This window comes from Mandrillus leucophaeus, unplaced genomic scaffold, assembly GCF_000951045.1.
Source record: "Mandrillus leucophaeus isolate KB7577 unplaced genomic scaffold, Mleu.le_1.0 Scaffold832, whole genome shotgun sequence".
Classification (NCBI taxonomy): Eukaryota; Metazoa; Chordata; class Mammalia; order Primates; family Cercopithecidae; genus Mandrillus; species Mandrillus leucophaeus.
Window position 1 is genome coordinate 489,895 of NW_012109053.1, and position 19,900 is coordinate 509,794.

A 19,900-nucleotide genomic window follows, 5' to 3' on the forward strand; every position below is an offset into this window, starting at 1 on the left:
AGTTAATTTTTGTGTTTTTAGTAGAGACAGGGTTTCACCATGTTAGCCAGGCTGATCTCAAACTCCTGACCTCAAGTGATCCACATGCCTTGGCCTCCCAAAGTACTGGGATTATAGGCGGGAGCCATTGTGCCCAACCTATCAGGTCATAAAGAATTTTTCATAATGCCTCAGGTATTGGTTGAAGAAGGGGCAGCAGTGATGCAGAAGCAGGTACCGTGAGAGTCTGAGACACCTGCACATGCAATTTATTTATGTCTCTTGAACCTACTCAAGTCCAGTCTCAAGTATACCATTCTACTTGATGGGTTGCTGCTGCCAATGCTAAGGTTTAGGCTAGGTAAATCAGATACCCAGATCACATAACAACTCAAGTCTTATGGTCATTTGATGTTCTGTGGTCAACTGTTCTGCTTTTGTCAGGATTTATTATCAAGTCAATAGCTATTTCACAAGAATACATCAGTCATTTTTGTTTTTAAAATGTGAATTTATTCCAGTGTTAATACATTAGAGAACGATTTGAGTATAATCCAAAATTTGCGTGTATTTATGTGCAGTTTTGCCCATGAGAAATAGTAGGTGATTATAGAAAATTGCGTCCAGCTGAACCAAGCTACATAGGAAAGCATAAAACACACACGTTTCCAGTATCCACTGGCTGCCTCTTTTTACCATGTATATTATCCTGTTAGGTGGTGATGTGCTGTTCTTTGACATTTGTGATCTTTTCTATTTGAAAAAAGTACTCATTCAACATCCCAATCCTATCTCTGCATTCTGCTTCAAAAATGCCACACAGTGCATGCAGAGGGAATGTTTTGAGTATTAAGGAGAAGCTCGAAACAAGAGAACATTTGGAAAGAAATAAGAACATATGATAGATCCCAAGCAAGAGATATAAAGGAATCCACATTATGGACCATCAAAGATAATGCCACAAAAATTAAAGTGTATGTATGGCTGGACCAGGTTCAAGTGCTGGAAAGTCAGTAAGAGCAAGGCCTAAAGAAACAGAAGAAAAGGAAAGATTGTCAAATACTTGGATTCAAGACCAAAGGGTGATAAACTAAGGGACAACCTTTCCCGTATAGATCTTTGTAATTATATACATAGACCTAAAATAGAAGTCGCTGTACCCTGCATAAGTGGCTCCTTTTAGTGCTAGTAGTGGTTGCTTTAATGATTTCAAACAATGCTATAGTTTCCTAAGCCTTTGGCTGTCGGACATAACCATTAGTGTAGATATGAAAGCTGCAAAAGAGTTTTTCAGCAATGATACAGAAGTAAATTGAAGAAGGCAGCTGTGCATGGTGTTAAATTCTTGATTTTGATTAAACAAATACCTGTTAAGAACGCATGCCTCGAATAACCCAAATATGAAAGACAGAAAACATGCTCTGAGATTTAAGGCTCCTAAAGGTGACATAACTGATATTCGGCACCAGTGCCAAATGGAGATTTGAAGCTGAAGCTGAAGCCAATAATACCACTTACCAAACTGTGAGCCTTTTAAAAGAAATTGTTAAAGTCAGCCTTTGAGGTTCATGTCAGGTATAGCAAAATGTATGGATGACTGCCCACATTTGCATTTATATTTTTACTTAGTTCTCTGTTAAAGAGGATGAATGCCCCAAAACTTTAAAAAAAAAAACAAAAAACACACACTTTAAAAATTCTTACAGTGTATCAAGCTCTCTCTCTCCAAAAGCAGATTTCAACCTATGTCACATTCTTCCTTTTGCCTCCAAAAACTGCCTCTCTGATAATAGCCCCTTTTTAAAGGTGTGATAGCAGTGTTTATAGCTTACTATTTTAAAGTGAACATTTAAGATATTAATTGATGTTATCTAAGGCAGGGATGCAGAAGTGGTTATAGAATGTTGGAAGAGGTTTAACATTGCAGTGTCATTGTTGAAGCCTGGAGTAATATACCAAGAGTGTTTGTGTTATGTGTGGCAGAAAATTGCCTTTGACTTGATTCTTTATTTTGAAGAATTTGATCCTTCAGAGAAATTTTAAAAGTTTAAAACAAGCTATATTGATCTAAGAAAGCAGTTTGGACTTGGAGCAGTCAAAAATGAGGATGTTGAGAAGTTTGTGGGGTCCTATCCTGATGATCTAACCGCAGAAAACTTTCAGCAACTTGCCGCTGATGGCTGTATGAATGCAGAAGATGATGATGACAGTGATGATGAAAGTCAGAAGTCTGTACGCCGTGACATAATACAAGTGATCAGTTGTTTTAAATGCTGTGAAAAAAGTCGGACTGCCTTGAAGATAGTGGCTTTACTGCTGAAGATATTAGAATAGTCTTGTATGGCATCCAGACGAATTTGGAACCATACAGGCAGCTTTAGTGTAAAAGGAGGAGGCTGGCAACACCACAGAAATTTTATTTATTCTTTATATTTTAAATTAGTACAGCGGACATAACACAAGGACAGTGAGCTACAACTTTCTGTATCTGGTGTTACACATTTCCATTCATTTTCAGATAACCCATCTTCTACCACTTCACAATAACTCATAAGCTGTAACCCTCCCAATGTCCACAAGCAAACTTCAGCTCATATTTATTGTAGTATTTATGTGTTAACTATTTAGTGTGTGTAAAATTGTGGTATCATTTTTATTAGATTTCCTTCTCTTTTTATGTGTCACTGATGAAGTTTTTAACATTGTATCTCTAACAGTTTTTCTCCTAACGGCTATAATTTTTACTTTAACAATTTTACATAGTGTAGTAATTTTTGGAAATGCATGTGTCACAGCAAAAGTGACTGTGGTCAATAGAAGAGGACATGATGATCTTTGTTTAAAACTCTCTGCAATGATTTTCCCATTGGGGCTTGCCAGAGACTTCATATGATATCCTTACCTGCGACAGATTCTTGGATAATCATTGCATCTGCTGGTGTCATGAAACCCAAATGGCAGAGTACCTTGTATTGCACTCTGGACCTGGTACAGAGCCCTCTCTTAACCCAGGCCCCATTCATAACTGACAATCTTTTTTTTTTTTTTTTTGAGATAGAATCTCCCACTGTTGCCCAGGCTGGAGTGCAATGGCATAATCTTGGCTCACTGCAACCTCTGCCTCCTGGGTTCAAGCAATTCTCCCACCTCAGCCTCCCGAGTAGCTGGGATTACAGGTGCCTGCCACCATGCCTGGCTAATTTTTTGTATTTTTAGTAGAAACAGTGTTTCACTATGTTGGCCAGACTGGTCTCAAACTCCTGACTTCGTGATCCACCCGCCTCGGCCTCCCAAAGTGCTGGGATTACAGGCGTGAGCCACCATGCCCAGCCATAACTGACAATCTTAAGAGGTATTTTATAAAATCAATCAAGCAGTACACACCCGAATGAAGTATATCTTGCCTCCAGTGTGCAGGGAGCTCCCAATGTCCAAACAGTCTAAAGAGGCAGATAGGTGCAGCCTTTCTTTTCTTAAGAGTGGAGTTTGCAACATGCTCCAGACTACACTCCCATAAAAGTGATGGGCCTCAGAGTGAGGATGGCCATTCCTTCACCCTGATACGTGGCATGTACGTATCTGACCAGTACCATTGAAAATACCCACTACCTGTTTATCAAGTCCAGTCAACATGATGTCTTCAGTATAGTGGATCAAGTGACACTCTCTGGACTCTGCAAAACCATCGAAGTCCGTGAGTACTGTATTATTTGAGAGAGCCAGGAAAGTTACTGTAACTCTGAAGACTGAAGGTGTATCATTCAACCTGCCAAGATAAAAACAAATTGCTTCCGTTTGATCTAATTGGGAAAGGGGAAAAAGCAAGTGCTTGATTGATAACTGCATAGCCATATTGATTTGCTCCAGCAAAAATACCACATCCTGTAAAGCAGCTGCAGGTGGAGTTTGATTGTTTATGATACTCTTAAATAATTCTCCCAAGACTCATCTACTTTTTGTATAGGTCAAGGAGGCATCTTACATTGGGATGAGATGGTAATGTCAATATCTGCAGTTCCTTTCGGGCTGTAGTACTTGTTTATTATTGTTGTTTTGATTGAGAGGGACAATTCTAGGGACTTGGATTTGGTGTTTCCTGTAATAGTGGCCCATACCTCATGGGTCAGGGAACTAATATAATAGGGGATTTCTGCCAGTGCCAAATATGTCTGTTCCAACTATGATTCTGAAGATGGAAAAATAAGCACTGAGTTGAATCATATCCCTTGGGCCCGCTGAGACAGATAGGGGCCCAAACTTTATCAACTAGCTTTTGTAAAGCGTCTCTGTAACCTCCTGTACCACATGAGTATATTCAGTCACCAGGAATTAGAGCTGGCAGAAGTATGGGATCCAAGAGCAAACAGCACATGATGGGCACGCCATCTACTAAATACTGTGCTATCATATATTTGATTCCCAAGAGCTGTTTACTCTTTTCCAAATAATTTTATCGAGGTGAAATTCATGTAGCATTAAATTAACCATTTTAGAGTGAACTATTTAATGTTATTTAGTACATTTACAATGTTGTATACCATCATTCCTGTCTAGTTCCAAACGCTGTCATCACCACATAATAGTATGCTATACCCATTAAGCAGTTTCTCCCCATTCCCTCCTCCCCCTAACCCCTGGCAATCACCAATCTGTCTTCAGTCTCTGGATTTACCTATTCAGAACATTTCACATAGGTGGAATTATATAATATGTAACCTTTTATGTCTAGCCTCTTATTTTTTAATTTCAGAAAAATGTGTTTTGTTTTTATGTTTTATGTTTTCATACTTTTATGTATGAAATTGGGGTATATATGCAAGTTTGTTACGGAGGTATATTGCGTGATGCTGAAGTTTGAAGTGTGAATGAATCTGTCACCCAGATAGTAAGCAGAGTACTCAGTAGGTAGTTTTCCTTAACCCTTCCCCCACATCCTCCCTCCGTGTTCTTGTGTTCCCCAGTGTCTGTTGTTCTCATTTTTATGAACATGTGTACCCAATGTTTAGCTCCCATTTATAAGTGAGAAATGTGGTATTTGATTTTCTGATTTCACCTTAGCTGACTTAGGATAATGGTTTCCAGCTACATCCATGTTGCTGTGAAGGACATGATTTTGTTCTTTTTTTATTAGCCTCTTACGTAGCATAATGCTTTCAAATATACTACAATGTTCATTCGTGTTGTAGTATGTATCAGTACTTCATTCTTTTTTTATGACTTAGTAATATTCCATTTTATGTGTTTACCACAATTTATTTGTTTGTCCATTGATGCACATTTGATATATTAACAAATGAACAACTGAAGTTTAGGAAACACTTACGTAGTGAAAAAGCAGTGGTCTAGAGTTAGATACTTGCATCTGTTCCCTCCTCAGCTGGTGGTTATTCATCTGTGAGCTTTAAAATACTGTTCTTGGAATTTCAGTGTGCCTGGGCTATAAAGGTGGCAGTATGAATTTCTGAGGATTTTGAAATGTTTTCTCCATATGTGTTTCACCAATATGTCTTATTATTCCTCTGCTCAAAATCCTGTTGCTTCTGAAAAAAAGATTAACCTTAGGCTTTATTCCATGTTAGCTCTGGTTTAATTCTTCATCCTTGTAACCTATCTACATTCTCTGCACTGGAACCCAAGTGGACCAATTACTATTATGAAACACATGCAGTTTTCTTCTTTAGTCCAAATATCCATAGCATTTTACTGGTCTCTGTTTTATGAAATTTTATTTTACTCCATTGTGCAGAGGAGGTATCAGAATTTAGTTATTTCTATCTAAGGTATTGAAAGAGAAAAATAGCAATTCAGTTGTTGGATAATAAAGGAGGTTGAAGAAGAAGACTATATTTTTCTCCATCTTGTGTGTATAGCATATGGTACAGTTCTAAGCAGAGTAGACAAATGCTTTTTGATTGACTAGAATTTTTCGTATGCATGAACACAAGGAGTCTTTTCTTTTTGCTTAAATGTGGACTTTAACCATTTTCTTCAAGTGAAGTTAAGTGACAGAGAAGAAGGAAAAGTGAGACTATAGCCACAATTCTCATATTAATCTGTTTGGTTTATACATTATTTAGTTCCACTTAAATTCCTTTTATCATTGTTTCAGTTTTATGTTGTGACTGAGTAGTTAATATTTAAGCCATTCTGTGAATCTAGAGTGAACTAAAAGTAAACTCTTCTCAGAATTTGAAATTTATAGGTGGGTATATAATAGTGAACATAGATGAGATATTTTTGTATCCTTTTAAAATTTACCATTGTCTTGGAGAAGACATCAGTATACTTGAATTATATTGAGTTAATTTGAGGATCATTCTAGCTTTTAGCAGATTTATCTCATTTTAAGCACTGAGAATGAAGTTTGAGTTACTGGATATGCAGAGTCATAGAGTCTTTTAGTGATCTTAAGTTAGCAGTATTTTTTATCCTTAAAGACATAAATTTGTTAATGTTCACAGAAACAAACATTTTGGATTCTTCTGATTGTGATAATTTTCAGATCAAGTCAAAATACGATTATAATTGCCTTAAGACCATTGTTATTGATTTCTCTTAAATTTTTTTCTTTTTTTTCTCCCCATTAGGGAGAGGAATCAAATGAGTCTGCAGAATCTAGCAGTAATTGGGAAAAGCAGGAAAGTATTGTATTGAAATTGCAAAAGGAATTTCCCAATTTTGATAAACAGGTGAGTAGTCGTGTATGAAAATTTAATCAGTGTACACCAAGTGTTTTTATTATAAAATAGTGTTAGAGTTCAACCACATAAAAGCTTAGGGTGAGTTTTGCATTCTTCTAATTAAATGTTCTTCTTTTATCAATGTTATAAAGTATTTTCATGCTGTTTATTTATGTTGTTTACCTTGTTTACTATAGTATCTATACTGTATCCCTAAGTCATTAAAAAATAACCGTAATAAAAATTGTGAACTCATTTATAACATGTAAGTCATCTAGAAAGTCATCTGTAACCCTGCCCCATCAAGTAACTGCTTAGTTTTTTTTCATGTTCTCATTCTTGAAATTTCTTATAAGAATTTAAAAAGTATTCCATTTCAGTGTCTTAATATTTCATAAGCTTTCTTCTACTTCCCAGATAGTAAGAATATTTTCAGAGTCATTAAAGACTCATGCCACACATGCTGTTGCTAAAAGGCCCTCTGTTTAATCCCATGATCATATATAGAAGCACATATTTATTTAGCATTTAGAGTACATTAACACTTGCATTGACTTATTTGAGTATATATGCTCAGATAGTACATCTACTAAATTCTGATGAGCTGAATGCAAAATCTTGTTGCCATATTGGTTCATTACCTATGTTGAAACTACATGTTTTGAAGTTGGCAGTTTGTAAAAGCCTAGCTGCATATTGAAATTTCATTTTAATTGAGCAAACACTTCTTGATCCTCTAGTGTACACAGTACTTCATAGTGAGAGTTAGAAATGCAATAAAAATGTCAAGTTTTCTTTCCTTTGAAGACTGTTGTGTTATTTGTGGAGTTGAAATTACACAGAAAGCATTTGTAAAGGAACGTAGAAACAAGTGGAAAATAATCAGATATGAATTCTCTGTTTTCAAGTGATTAACTTATTTTTAAAAGAGCGTAGACATTTTCTGCAAGTTGCTAATTTGAGATTTTTAACAAAAAGATAAATGACTTATTTCTAGGAACTAAGAGAAGTACTCAAGGAACATGAATGGATGTACACAGAAGCTTTAGAATCTCTAAAAGTGTTTGCAGAAGACCAAGGTAATTATTCTATGTCATAGAAAATACATACTTCTCATTATAGTCTATATTTTGGTGTATAAGAAAATGGTATATAAGAAAACCTATTAGCTATTAATCAGAGGATGGGATTGCAAAAGATGTTGAAAGTAATGATGTAAAAACATTCTTTAACAACCAGTTTTTAAATGTTTTGACCTGCCTGTTCTTTATCGTAGTGTAAAACAAAACAATAAATATCTTTCTATTTGTTCAGTCTTTCTTGATAGTTAAGACTACTTTTAAACTGCCATGTTTTATTTAGTGTAAAAGAAACTTTTTAACAACTGTCAGGATGGATCTTGTGATTGGTGGTATCATGTCATTACTGTAATATAGATGTCTTAGCCTATACTTGCACAGATATCAAAAGCACTAGCATCAAAAACTTAAGGATATCGTACGCATGAATGCATTTTGGAGCACTCTTAATTCTAGGAACCAAATGATAGAGGAGAGGTGGTAAGGAAGAGTTGAGTCATACATGTTTAGTAACATACCTAAGGAAGAATCAAGTAGACTAGCTCTTCATAATTGCAAAGCCAGTTTTAAAAGCCCAGCATGGTAGCTTTAGGTGTTTCGGATTTTTTTTTTTTTTTAAATAAATTGTTTTAAAAGAAAGGCTGTACTGCCAATGCTCTTGATGGCACAGAAAATGATTTTCTGTGGCAAAAAGAAAGCCACCAAATCTAAGTTTGAAAAATGAGTCAAAAGAGCCATGTTATGAATGTGAAAAGATTTGAGGAATACTTTAGCCAATTTATTTTGCTTATTTTTTAATAAATGCACACAAAAAAAAGGTATGATAATCTGTAAGTCTAATAGCTGAGTAAGTAAAAATTTCTGAATAAAGTATTGTGTTATAGATTGGTACATGTTTTCTCACTGGTACATAAAATAATGGTGTACCTTCATTCACAGGCATCTTAGAATTCTGTAAACTGATAGTGATAAAGTAGTGGGACTTTTTGGTAATACCATATTTGCATTTTTTTTTTTTTTTTTTGAGACGGAGTCTCATTCTGTCACCCAGGCTGGAGTGTAATGACACAGTCTCGGCTCACTGCAACCTCCACCTCCCGGATGCATGTGATTCTCCTGCCTCAGCCTCCTGAGTAGCTGGGATTACAGGCAAGCAACACCATGCCTGGCTAATTTTTATATTTTTAGTAGAGACGGGGTTTCACCATGTTGGTCAGGCTGGTCTCGAACTCCTGACCTTGTGATCTGCCCGCCTCAGCCTCCCAAAGTGCTGGGATTACAGGCGTGAGCCACCATGCCCAGACTATTTGAATAATTTTTTAAGTAACGATGAAACTTAGAATATTGAAGATAGTATTGGAAAATTATGGATAGTTGAAACATACACACTTTTTATTAGTAAGCTTTATAGTAGTGTAAGCGTTGTTCTGCTATATTCAGTGTTGGCATAGTTGAGTGGGGCTGCTAAGAATATCTGAGACATGATACATATATGCAGCTGCCATTTATGTTCTCAGGACCTTTGTCAGAAAAGAGAAATTTATATTTAATTCACTTAAAAAACAAGTTATCGCCTGCTTTTGAAACTAATTGTTTAACTTCAAATTCTACTTAAGTATTTTTAAAGTGTATCAAATTTAACAATAAATTGTGGTTGAAGTCTTCTGTATTCAAAAGGAATAGGTAAATGTTTTAAGTTTTTATTTGAAATCTTTCTTTATATTTATGTATTTCTAATTTAGTTACTGTTTTGTCTTTTGTATGCAGATATGCAGTATGCATCACAAAGTGAGGTTCCAAATGGAAAAGAAGTTTCTTCAAGAAGTCAAAATTACCCTAAAAATGCAACTAAAACAAAACTAAAACAGAAATTTTCAATGAAAGCACAAAATGGCTTTAACAAGAAACGTAAAAAAAATGTATTTAATCCAAAGAGAGTTGTTGAAGACTCTGAATATGATTCAGGTTCTGATGTCGGTAGTTCATTAGATGAGGACTATAGTAGTGGTGAAGAAGTGATGGAGGATGGCTATAAAGGTAAAATTCTTCACTTCCTTCAAGATGCTTCAATTGGTGAACTTACTTTGATTCCTCAGTGTTCTCAGAAGAAGGCTCAGAAGATAACAGAGCTCCGGCCCTTTAATAGTTGGGAGACTCTGGTAAGGCTTTATTCTTTTTTTCCCCTGTATGTGTGTGTGTATTTAATTCACAGTACCGGTTATAGTCAAGTTGTCTTCAGCCCAGGGAAGCATAGATGGGTGGCCTTATCCTGTGTAAAGTCAAACATTACTTTCATGGTAAGCCAATAGTATTTCAAATAGTGTCATATGACCTAATTTTGAATGAATTAAGGGGTGAATTTCCTGAAAAAACCCAAGCTGATTGGCTGGGAATACTGTCACTCATTCTTTTGCATAGAAACTTGGTTCATTTCACTGCAGAAGAAGAAATTAGAGCTTACATTTAGGAAGGAGTTGTTTGCTAGCCTGTTCTGATCTGTTACTGCTGAGACACCATGCAGAAAGCAAGAATGTGGCAGAAATTTTACTACAACTACTTGAAGAGCAATAGCAACGGCCAGGGGAGCTCCATGATTCAAAATGCCAGCCTAAGTGTTTTATGCTTCACCACAAAAGAAGCAATTGTTTATTTTCTTTTTTTCTTCTAAAAGTGACAGCTCAATCTCTAACATGTTTTTCTTGGTTAAACAACGCGGCCATTTTATGGAGTGTAGCAGGCTGCAGCGTTTTTAATTGGAAAGATAGAAAAATTTCTGGAAGCCTAGAATTCAAGCGTTAGGTGAAGGGAAGGCATAAGCACTGGTAAGTACACTTTGCATGATCATTTTCTGGAATTTGACTTTCTGTAAACAGGTTTTATCCAGAATACCTGCATTTTGAGTTTTATGAATACCAATAGTCATCAAATCTTATTCATACAGATAAATATAAGAACTCTTAAATTTTGCTTCAACTCTTGTGTGGGCTTTTATGGCAGGAATTATATATAGGCCTGTTGTAAAAGCAATATGGATGATTTTTTACAGCTTTAAAAGATGCAGCAACTCTTGATGCTTTATAAAATTTTTTAGGAAGTTTTATTCCCTAAATTAGGGAGCAAAGTTGCTTTTGTGATTAATTTTATACTTGTAACACATCTAAATGAGCGTTAAATCCCTTGATAAGTGTCTCGAAGTGGCGGTAGGGGAGAGTCCCTGAACAATGGTTGTAAATGCATTTTTTAAAATTAAAATATTTGAGAAATACAGAAACAACATTAGTAACATTCCGTAGCTTTAAAAAATAATAATAAAACCATTCGTTTTGCCTGAAGCCTTTGCTTTTCCAGAGAACATCTGTCAAAGCAGGCCCTTTCAAAACTTGTTTGACTTTGCCTGAGTGATTTATTTGTTAAAGTATTTGCTGAAGGGCTTTCTTGTTCTTCTTTTCTTCCTTTTCTTCTTCCTTTTAATCTTTAATGGTCTCCTATGTTGTTGCAGAATTGGGTTGCTCAGGCTTGTTGGGATTCTAATTTATTTAATAAGATATGCAATTATCTGCACTATTTTGTTTAGTTGCTGTAACTACTTGCCCGCATATCTTATAGTAAAAGTAAATTATACAATTTTACCAGAGGTATATGTGCCAGATGTTTTTAAAAAATATTCGCAACTTAACATTTAGAAATCTTATTTCCCCTACTAATTAATCAGCAGAGTTTAAATTAGTCTTGACATGAATTTGGAGATTATGCGTTACTTGCTTAAACCTCCTAGCATCTTGCCCCTTTCTAAAAGTTGAACATAAGGACTATATTGTTTGTTCTAACCATCCGTCCAAATGTGAAATATTTTATGTAACAGTCTAAACGTATCTGAAAAGTAAACTTTCTACTTGAATTCAGTGAGTACAGTGGTTTGCCATCCTTAGCAAAGTAGGTGAATGAGCTTTTTCAAATTAATAGTGTAAATTAGCAAGTAAATATATATATGCTTTAAATTTTAATTTGCTTAGAACTTTGAGCTTCTGCTTTAAAAATCTTTAGAATTTTAAATATGACTTATTTATAGGGTACTTTTTTAGCCCAAACCCTACCCTAGAGCAGATTTAATATCTTAATAAAATTATCAAAACAAAAGTCAATATTATGAATATTTTAGTTAAAAGCTATATAATTTGCTTCTTCCCTGTTAATCAGTGAGGTTTGATAATGTACCTCTAAACAACTTCAAAAGGAAACAAAAGCCAAAAAAATTGTTTTGTGTTGGTAGCTGCCATATTTAGAAATTTCTATGAGAATTCGTTGAGGTTTTAATCATATTGCTCAGTCATATTTTAGTGAAAATTACAAGGTATTAAATATATGAAGAACAACCTGCTAACAACTAGTCTTCTCTTTTCTTGAAATCATTGTGTAATCTTATTTAGTCTTAAGAATTGGAGAATTTCTATTTACAGACTGTGAAATTCATAAATATTTCATTAAAAAATGCATACTTGAGCCCATGAATAAAGTATATATATACAATAGTAATTTTTGTTAAAAGTGAGGTTTCTTTACCATTGGTGATTATTAAATGATTAAATGTAATTAGTATTTCATTGTCTTATAAAAGTAATTTGAATGTGAAAATTATGTTGTGCCTTTTAAAACAACGTTGTAGATCATTGGGTTGTTTTCAAGGTAGTAGACATATAAATGTAATATAAGTGTAATAGATATGATATATAAAATGTAAGTATAATATACTTATTAATATCACCTACTTTGGTAATCTAATTACAGTAATTTTAAATCTAGAGGTTACTACTTTTCTATACTATTATGACTTATTTGTCAGATAATTAATGCTTTTTGAAACTAAAACACTCCAGATATTCTAGTCACCCTCATTTTACATGAGGAAAGTTTGATTTTTTTAAAAAGTATATTACCTAAGAAGATATTTATGCTTGCAGCTTTATAATCATTTTTTTCTATGAGTCAAAATTTAAATATTGTTTTTAAATTTTTCTTCATGATTTTTTCCATTTTACTTACAATTTTTCTGCATGACAACAGTAATGTAGGTGCCCATTGTGAGAAAATCTCATCATTAAATCAAGTAGGCTTCAGAAATACAGCAAGCCAAAAATGTCATAAGTTTAAAAACTTGTACTGTTATTGTGTTAAAATTGGATTTTTTATTGCCAAATCTCACACAATTGATGGCATCAGTTCACCATCCATTTACTGGATTTTTGTCTAGCCTTGCACACAGTAGGGTAGGGAATATTATTATGTCTGTGAAAAATCTAACTGTGTTGCATCTTTATATGTTAATCAGATTAGTAATGTTTTTATGCTGACCAATGCAACATGCATCAGTAACTCAACCTGAAAACTTTTATATATGCATCTAATTTGTTAACATTTAGATCAGTGTAGATCCAGTCTTCCTTGGCTAATAACCAAGCAGCTCAGGTTTAGTTCATGTCAGACACTATACTCCTCATTGCGTTACTCTCATCTACTAGACTGTCGAGTTTCTTTTTTGGTTTTTGTTTTGTTTTGTTTTGAGACAGAGTTTCGCTCTTGTCGCTCAGGCTGGAGTGCAGTGGCATGATCTCAGCTCACTGCAACTTCCACCTCCCAGGTTTAAGCGTTTCTGCTGCCTCAGCCTCCCTAGTAGCTGGGATTACAGGTGCCCGCCACCACGCCTGGCTGATTTTTGTATTTGTAGCAGAGATGAAGTTTCACCATGTTGGCCGGGCTGGGCTGGAACTGCTGACCTCAGATGATCCACCTGTTGTGGCCTCTCCAAGTGCTGGGATTACAGGCGTGAGCCACCACACCCGACCCTTTGCTTTGTTTTAACTGGTGATTTCTGTAAAATACTTGGCCTAAGTTGGCCACTTAATGCATGGTAATAGGTATTTCTTCTTTCTGGATAAGGTGGCACCAGTGAATTTATTTGTAAGATTACTATATATTCAGGCTTTGTTTTAATTTGTATAAGTTTGATAATTGTATTAAAACTACAAGTGCATTTTGAGTACTTTGTAGGTTGCTGCCAGGTATTTATAATAATGAATAAGCTTAGGACTCTGTCCTCAGGGCTGTCTTTTGGTAAGTGGGGATTTAATAATTTGAAACTTAAATCTACTTTTAAACAGTTTCTCCCTTCCCATGGAAATTCAAAAATATCTGTGCAGTAAGAGTGACACACTGTGGCAAGAGAGGGATACTTCAGATGCTGACTGTTTTTGAAAGAAAAAAGTCCTTTGAATAGTCACTCGAGGTTTTAAAGAAGAGATCATGATTAGGGCCATATTGATGAGTTTTTTTCATGTAATTATTTAGAAAGTAGCAGTTAGCTTTTTTACTTTCTTCTTTCTGAAAAGAGATTTATCATTTTTTGAAAACGATTTGTTTTACCTAAAATTGAAACAGTATTTGTGGAAATGAAAAAGTAAAGTTTACCCCAAATTCTACCAAAGATACCCACCATTTAAGATGTTTTGAGCATCATCTATTTATGTATACATTTGGCAGAATCATCTTTTCTGTGCTTTTCAGTAACTTCAGTTTTACTATTAGATCCCACATTTATAGGGTACTTTGTATTTCTTAAATCTATTTTGGGGGAAAGTTAAGTAACTTGCAGGATTAAGTGATTTTTGTGTTCCGAAAACAGTAACATGGTGGCAGCAGTGTTCTTACACCTTTCCTTAAGAGAGAGCCCCTCTTTCCCCCTCCCCAAATTAATGAAGATACTAACTATTGGATTTCTTTACTTTCTGTTAATGTTTATACTTTTATTATTTACACATACACTTAGATTAACAAATAATTCTATAGGCTTGTTCTCTTCCCCCAAAAAATCTGTATCCACCCTTTTCCCCAACCTGTTGCCCACGGTGCAGATAACTTCTTTCATGACTTTTTGTCTGATTGTTCTGATCACCTCCATATCTTTATGTAATATAATTATAATGCACTTTTTGTCATTTTGTCTAAAATGACGTTAAGTTGATAGATAATTTACCAACTTAACGTTATAGACAATAGGATTTAACTCTCACTGTCTACCTCACTTCACATACCCATTTTCTGTTCCCCAGTTCTATTAATATATGTTAACATGGTGATTTTGAAGATCATTTTTAGTGTCTGCATTGTTAAGACTATGCAGATTCCTTTCATAGATGAACCATGTAGTATACTACATGTTTTTTTTTCTCTCATTTTTTTTTCTAGTTATTATTTGTCTTGGTTTTTCTGTTTATTTTCTTATATACTTGTCATTATGTCAACTCTAAAGTCTTTTCCAGTTGCCTAAATTTCCTGTCAGATTTTTTTTCCTTTTTCTTTTTCTTTTTTCAGACAGTCTCGCTCTGTCACCCAGGCTAGAGTGCAGTGATGAGATCTCAGCTAACTGCAATCTCCGCCTCCCAGGTTCAAGCGATTCTCCTGCCTCACCTTGCTGAGTGGTTGGGATTACAGACGTCTACCACCACGTTTGGCTAATTTTTGTGTTTTTAGTAGAAACGGAGTTTCACCATGGCCAGGCTGGTCTCGAACTCCTGACCTCAAGTGATCCGTTCACCTCCACCTCCCAGGGTGCTGGGATTACAGGCATGAGCCACTGCACCTGGGCCTGAGATTTTAGACACCTCTCGTAATCTGTCAGTTTCATCTTTTTTAGAAAATCAGGAATTTTATCACCTGCTCCAATTTGGACTAGTTACATTGTAGGCCAGCTTATCAGTTGTGGCCTTAGGATTTCATTTTCCTGACATCCTGGAGAATCTTTTTGTCTCTCTCATTTTGAATCTCTTGTTTCTGAATTCAGTGCATGCCACTTTTTTTATTCCATTGGTTTTGTAAGTGCATACTAGGTGATAGGTGAATAATATAGTGAAGCTAGATTACCTGATTTTGAATTCATGTCTGCCATTTTCTAACAGCTTACATATCTGTAAGCAAACATCTGTAAGTGGGGTGTAATTATAGTGCCTACCTGTGGGAAAGTCTAAAAATGAAATGCCATCAGTTGCCTGACTCTTTAAAAACATTAGCTGCAGATATTCACAATAATTTGCACTGCAAGTGTCGTATATATTATTAATGAAATGCTGAGAAACTGTTGTTTTCTGTTTGTCCACTAAGTTCTAGCCGTATTGAATCGAACTTTTTAAAATCAAACCATTCTTCTTTTTTTTTTGTTAAATCTCCATGCCCACCCTATAGCTTTTTAAATCAGATTTATGGCCAGGCTTATGGACATATTACCCACAATATATTAAGACTGTTTTAGCCTCCCTTGTGATAGTTTGACAAAGCTCATTCCAGTGGGCTATGAGCAGTGATATGTTACGACTTTCGGAAAGCGTTGTTTCTTCCTGCTGATAGAAGGGTCAGTATGATGGTGGATGTTGATGTTATTGAAGCAACAGAGTTAAAAGAATCCTTAATTTTGGAACCAACATACCAAATCTGAATCAATTCTTCAGGTCTTTATTTACATGAGAGATGAATAACTTTCTTTTATTTAAACCCCTCATATTTTGGGTTTACTGTCACAGCTGAATCAAATAATAGTAAATTCATCATTCAATTAAACTCTTTTTCCTTTGAAAAACTGTCTACTTCTGTTTTACCTTCCTGGTTAGTGGGTTGTTATTAGATAGATCTAAATTCTAAATCAGCAACAGTCATTTTGATCATCTCTAAAGTTGGTTTACTTGTGTGGGAGGGGAGAGGTAGGGAGTGTTAGGGAGTCCTAAGGAGTTGTTCTGAAATTTCAACTTCAAAATAACCAAGAAGTGAAGTTCAGTTAAAAATCTCATGACCAACCCTTGACTGTTAAAGCATCCTGAAGTAAGAATGACCTTGCACTCCCCTTCATTGCCTCTCCCATTTTGTTATTACAAGAAATTTAAGCACACAATGTTATAGTATAATGAACCCCTATGTGTTTCTTCCATACTCTTGTCCACTTCCTTCCATCATATTATGTTGAAGCACATCTCAGATGTCATTTTATCCTTACAATTTTGAATATGTATCTCCTGAAGAAACCATAACATTATCATATCTAATAAAAATCATCAGTACTTTCTTAATATCAAAATATTCAGAATTCAAATTTCCAGTTGTCTCATAAATGCCATAGTATTGGTTCATTTGTTTTATAGTTTGTTAGTTTGAATTAGGATCCAAGTAAGGTCAACTCCCTGAGATTGCTTGATAGGTCTTTGAAGTCTTTTAATCTATAGGTTCCTCATCCCCCACTCTCTCCCCTTCTCTTTTTCCAGTTTTTGGTAAAGAAAGTGGGTCATTTGTTCTATAACTCCCCTGTCTAAACTTTTCTGATTATACCTCCGCAGTGTAGTTTAACATGTTCCACTGGACTAGTACTTTCTGTAAAATGATAATTAGAAGGTTAAATGGACCCACCAATATTATTACATAGTTAGTGATGTGTTCTTTCATCAGAAGACAGTAATATCTGATTGTTACTTTTTGTAACATTGCTAGCTGTTGATGCTACATGTCTGAATCCATAATTCATTAGCCATTGCAAAATTAATAGTTTTTTTTTTTTTTTTATTTTATTTTGAGACAGTCTCTCACTCTGTCACTCAGGCTGGAGTGCAGTGGTGTGATCTTGGCTCACTGCAACCTGTGCCTCCCGGGTTCAAGAAATTCTTCTGCCTCAGCTTCCCGAATAGCTGGGATTACAGTCGTGCACCACCACACCCACTTAATTTTTGTATTTTTAGTAGAGGCAGGGTTTCACTGTGTTGGTCTTGAACTCCTGGAGCCTCAGATGATCCACCCACCTTGGCCCCCAAAGTGCTGGGATTACAGGTGTGAGCCATCATGCCAGCCTGCAAAAATAATATTTTAATACTGTTATTGCTACTTCTTTAGGAATTATCTATAAAAGAACTTCCTTATATCTGCCGCTCTAAATGTTGCTGTTTGTATGCAGAATTCAGAGTAAGTGTTTATTCTTTCCTTTAATTTTCCAGCTCTCAAAATAATGATTGGTCACCCCCACCTTTTAACCCTTTCTCGTGGCTTCCAAATGACCATAATTAATTTATGCTCTTAAAAAATAAGTAAAAGGAAGAAAATTTTTTTCATAAATAAAAAGACATCAAACTTAAATGTATAAATGGGACCACTTAAGTGAATTTGTGATTTATATCTGCTGTAATTTTTTTATATTAGGAAGTTTCAGCTATGAAGGAAATTTTATATTTCAGAAAGCTGTTCAGTGGCAGAAAATAATATGATTATTTTATAATAAAATTTTTATATTACAAAAATCATAAGATTAGATCACAATATACTAATTTTTTCAGAGTTACCTCTTGTATAACAAGCTTTTGAAAATATTTGAAGAATAGTAGTATATTCTTTTTTAAGTGAAAAAGAAATGAGACCTATAATTGCTTTATAAAGATTCAGTGTGCTTCAGCTTCACTTTGAATATATTCACTTAGTGTAATCTAACATTGGTTTTCATAATAATGGTTGTGTGACTTACATGTTAGGAATCTTCACATTTTACTTTTAATCTGTTTCTCAGAAAATATTGGCTGTTACTTACCACTAAACTCATACTATGCTTAGGCACTAACCTTCAGCAATACAGTAACATCTTTAGATATCTACTGAATTACGAATATGTAATTAGATGAGTATTTACCTCTCCGTGTGCTTCTGGCACATATCTTCAAAGCATAACTATTGTGAATAAAATTACACATTTATAACCACTGTGAATTAGCTACATATTTAATTACTCAGAACTGTCCATGAGAAATACTATAGAAATTATTTATCATGTGGTGTATTTTATACAAATTCATTATAATCAGTGAAAGATTAAGTAAGTCTGTTTGTTTGTTTGTTTGTTTGTTTGTTTTTGAGACAGGGTCTCTATCACCCAGGCTGGAGTGCAGTGGCGTCTTGGCTCATGGCAGCCTCTGACTCCCAGGCTCAAGCCATCGTCCCACCTCAGCCTCCTGAGTAGCTGGGACCACAGGCACATGCCACCACACCTGGCTAATTTTTGTGTTTTTGGTAGAGATGGAGTTCTGCCATGTTGCCAGGGTGGTCTTGAAATCCTGGGCTCAAACCATACTCCTGCCTTGGCCTCCCAACATGCTGGGATTAGATGAGCCACCGCACCTGGCCAGTTTATTGTTTTTTGTCAGTTAAAACTTACACTTTCCTTTTTGAAATTATTTCTTCCTTGGCTTCTCTGATACCACATCCTACATTTCTTCTTGCTTTGTCTATTTTAAAACGCTTTTAAATGTTGATGTTCTTCAGGGTTTTGCTCTCAGTCTTCTAATCTTGAATTTCATGTGCTTTTCCTTAGGTAATCTCATCAGCATCTTTGACTTTGATGGTCACCTGTGTGGCATCTTTTTCTCCAGCTTGTATCTCCTCCCTAAGATATAGATCTTTATTTAACCACTGGCTCTCTCTCCAAAATTTGGTCGCTATCCCAACTTTAATATATCCAGAAAGAGACTTCCCTTGCCAACTTGGTAAATTTTAATCTCAATAGATGGTACTACTAATCTGTTAGCATTGAAGCCAGAAGTCTGGGAGTTAGGCTTAACTCTTTTCACTCATCTCCCTACACTTAATAGATTCTACCTCCTAAAGATCATAAATCTATCAGTTTCTCTGTGTCCAACACAGGCCACTATTGTCTCTCAACTCAAAGCCACCTTAATAGTTCTTTGCTCTCAAACCTCCTTCACATTACTCTCATAGAGTTCTTTCTAAACAGGAACTCTCTAAAACCCTTCAGTAGCCTTTTGATGCCCGTAAGTTCAGTTTAGAACTCATCAGCATGATTCATACCCTTACTGCCTTCCTATTCAGACTTGTCTGTTGCTTCTCTAGGTTCTGACATGTGAATTTATCTTTCCATTAAAACAGTTCTTTTATTATTTCTGGCTTCTTACTCCATAAGGAATTCCTAGGTCTTAGATTTTATTAGTCTTTTTGTGATGAGTGCCCATGAACTTTTGTTATTTCCCTTGTTTATACCAGTGGTTATGCTTGAAATTGTTAACTTGTGTTTCCCAACGATCATAGGCCACAAGGACAGGGGCTGTGTCTATCTCCCAGATAATTCAACAGTTAGAG

General features: G+C 35.2%; 1 protein-coding gene across 2 annotated transcripts in view; it reads left to right on the forward strand.

Moving 5' to 3' along the window:
- Positions 1–19,900, forward strand: part of SMARCAD1 (SWI/SNF-related, matrix-associated actin-dependent regulator of chromatin, subfamily a, containing DEAD/H box 1) — an 84,830-nt gene that overhangs the window by 36,589 nt on the left and 28,341 nt on the right. Inside the window, exons 7-9 of one of the 2 annotated variants that reach the window (XM_011968227.1) lie at positions 6,567–6,668; positions 7,657–7,738; positions 9,506–9,897. In XM_011968227.1, the coding sequence (XP_011823617.1) occupies positions 6,567–6,668; positions 7,657–7,738; positions 9,506–9,897 (576 nt within the window). Of the gene's footprint in view, positions 1–6,566; positions 6,669–7,656; positions 7,739–9,505; positions 9,898–10,182; positions 10,561–19,900 lie in introns of those variants that run through there. The other variant, XM_011968228.1, reaches the window with a different exon arrangement.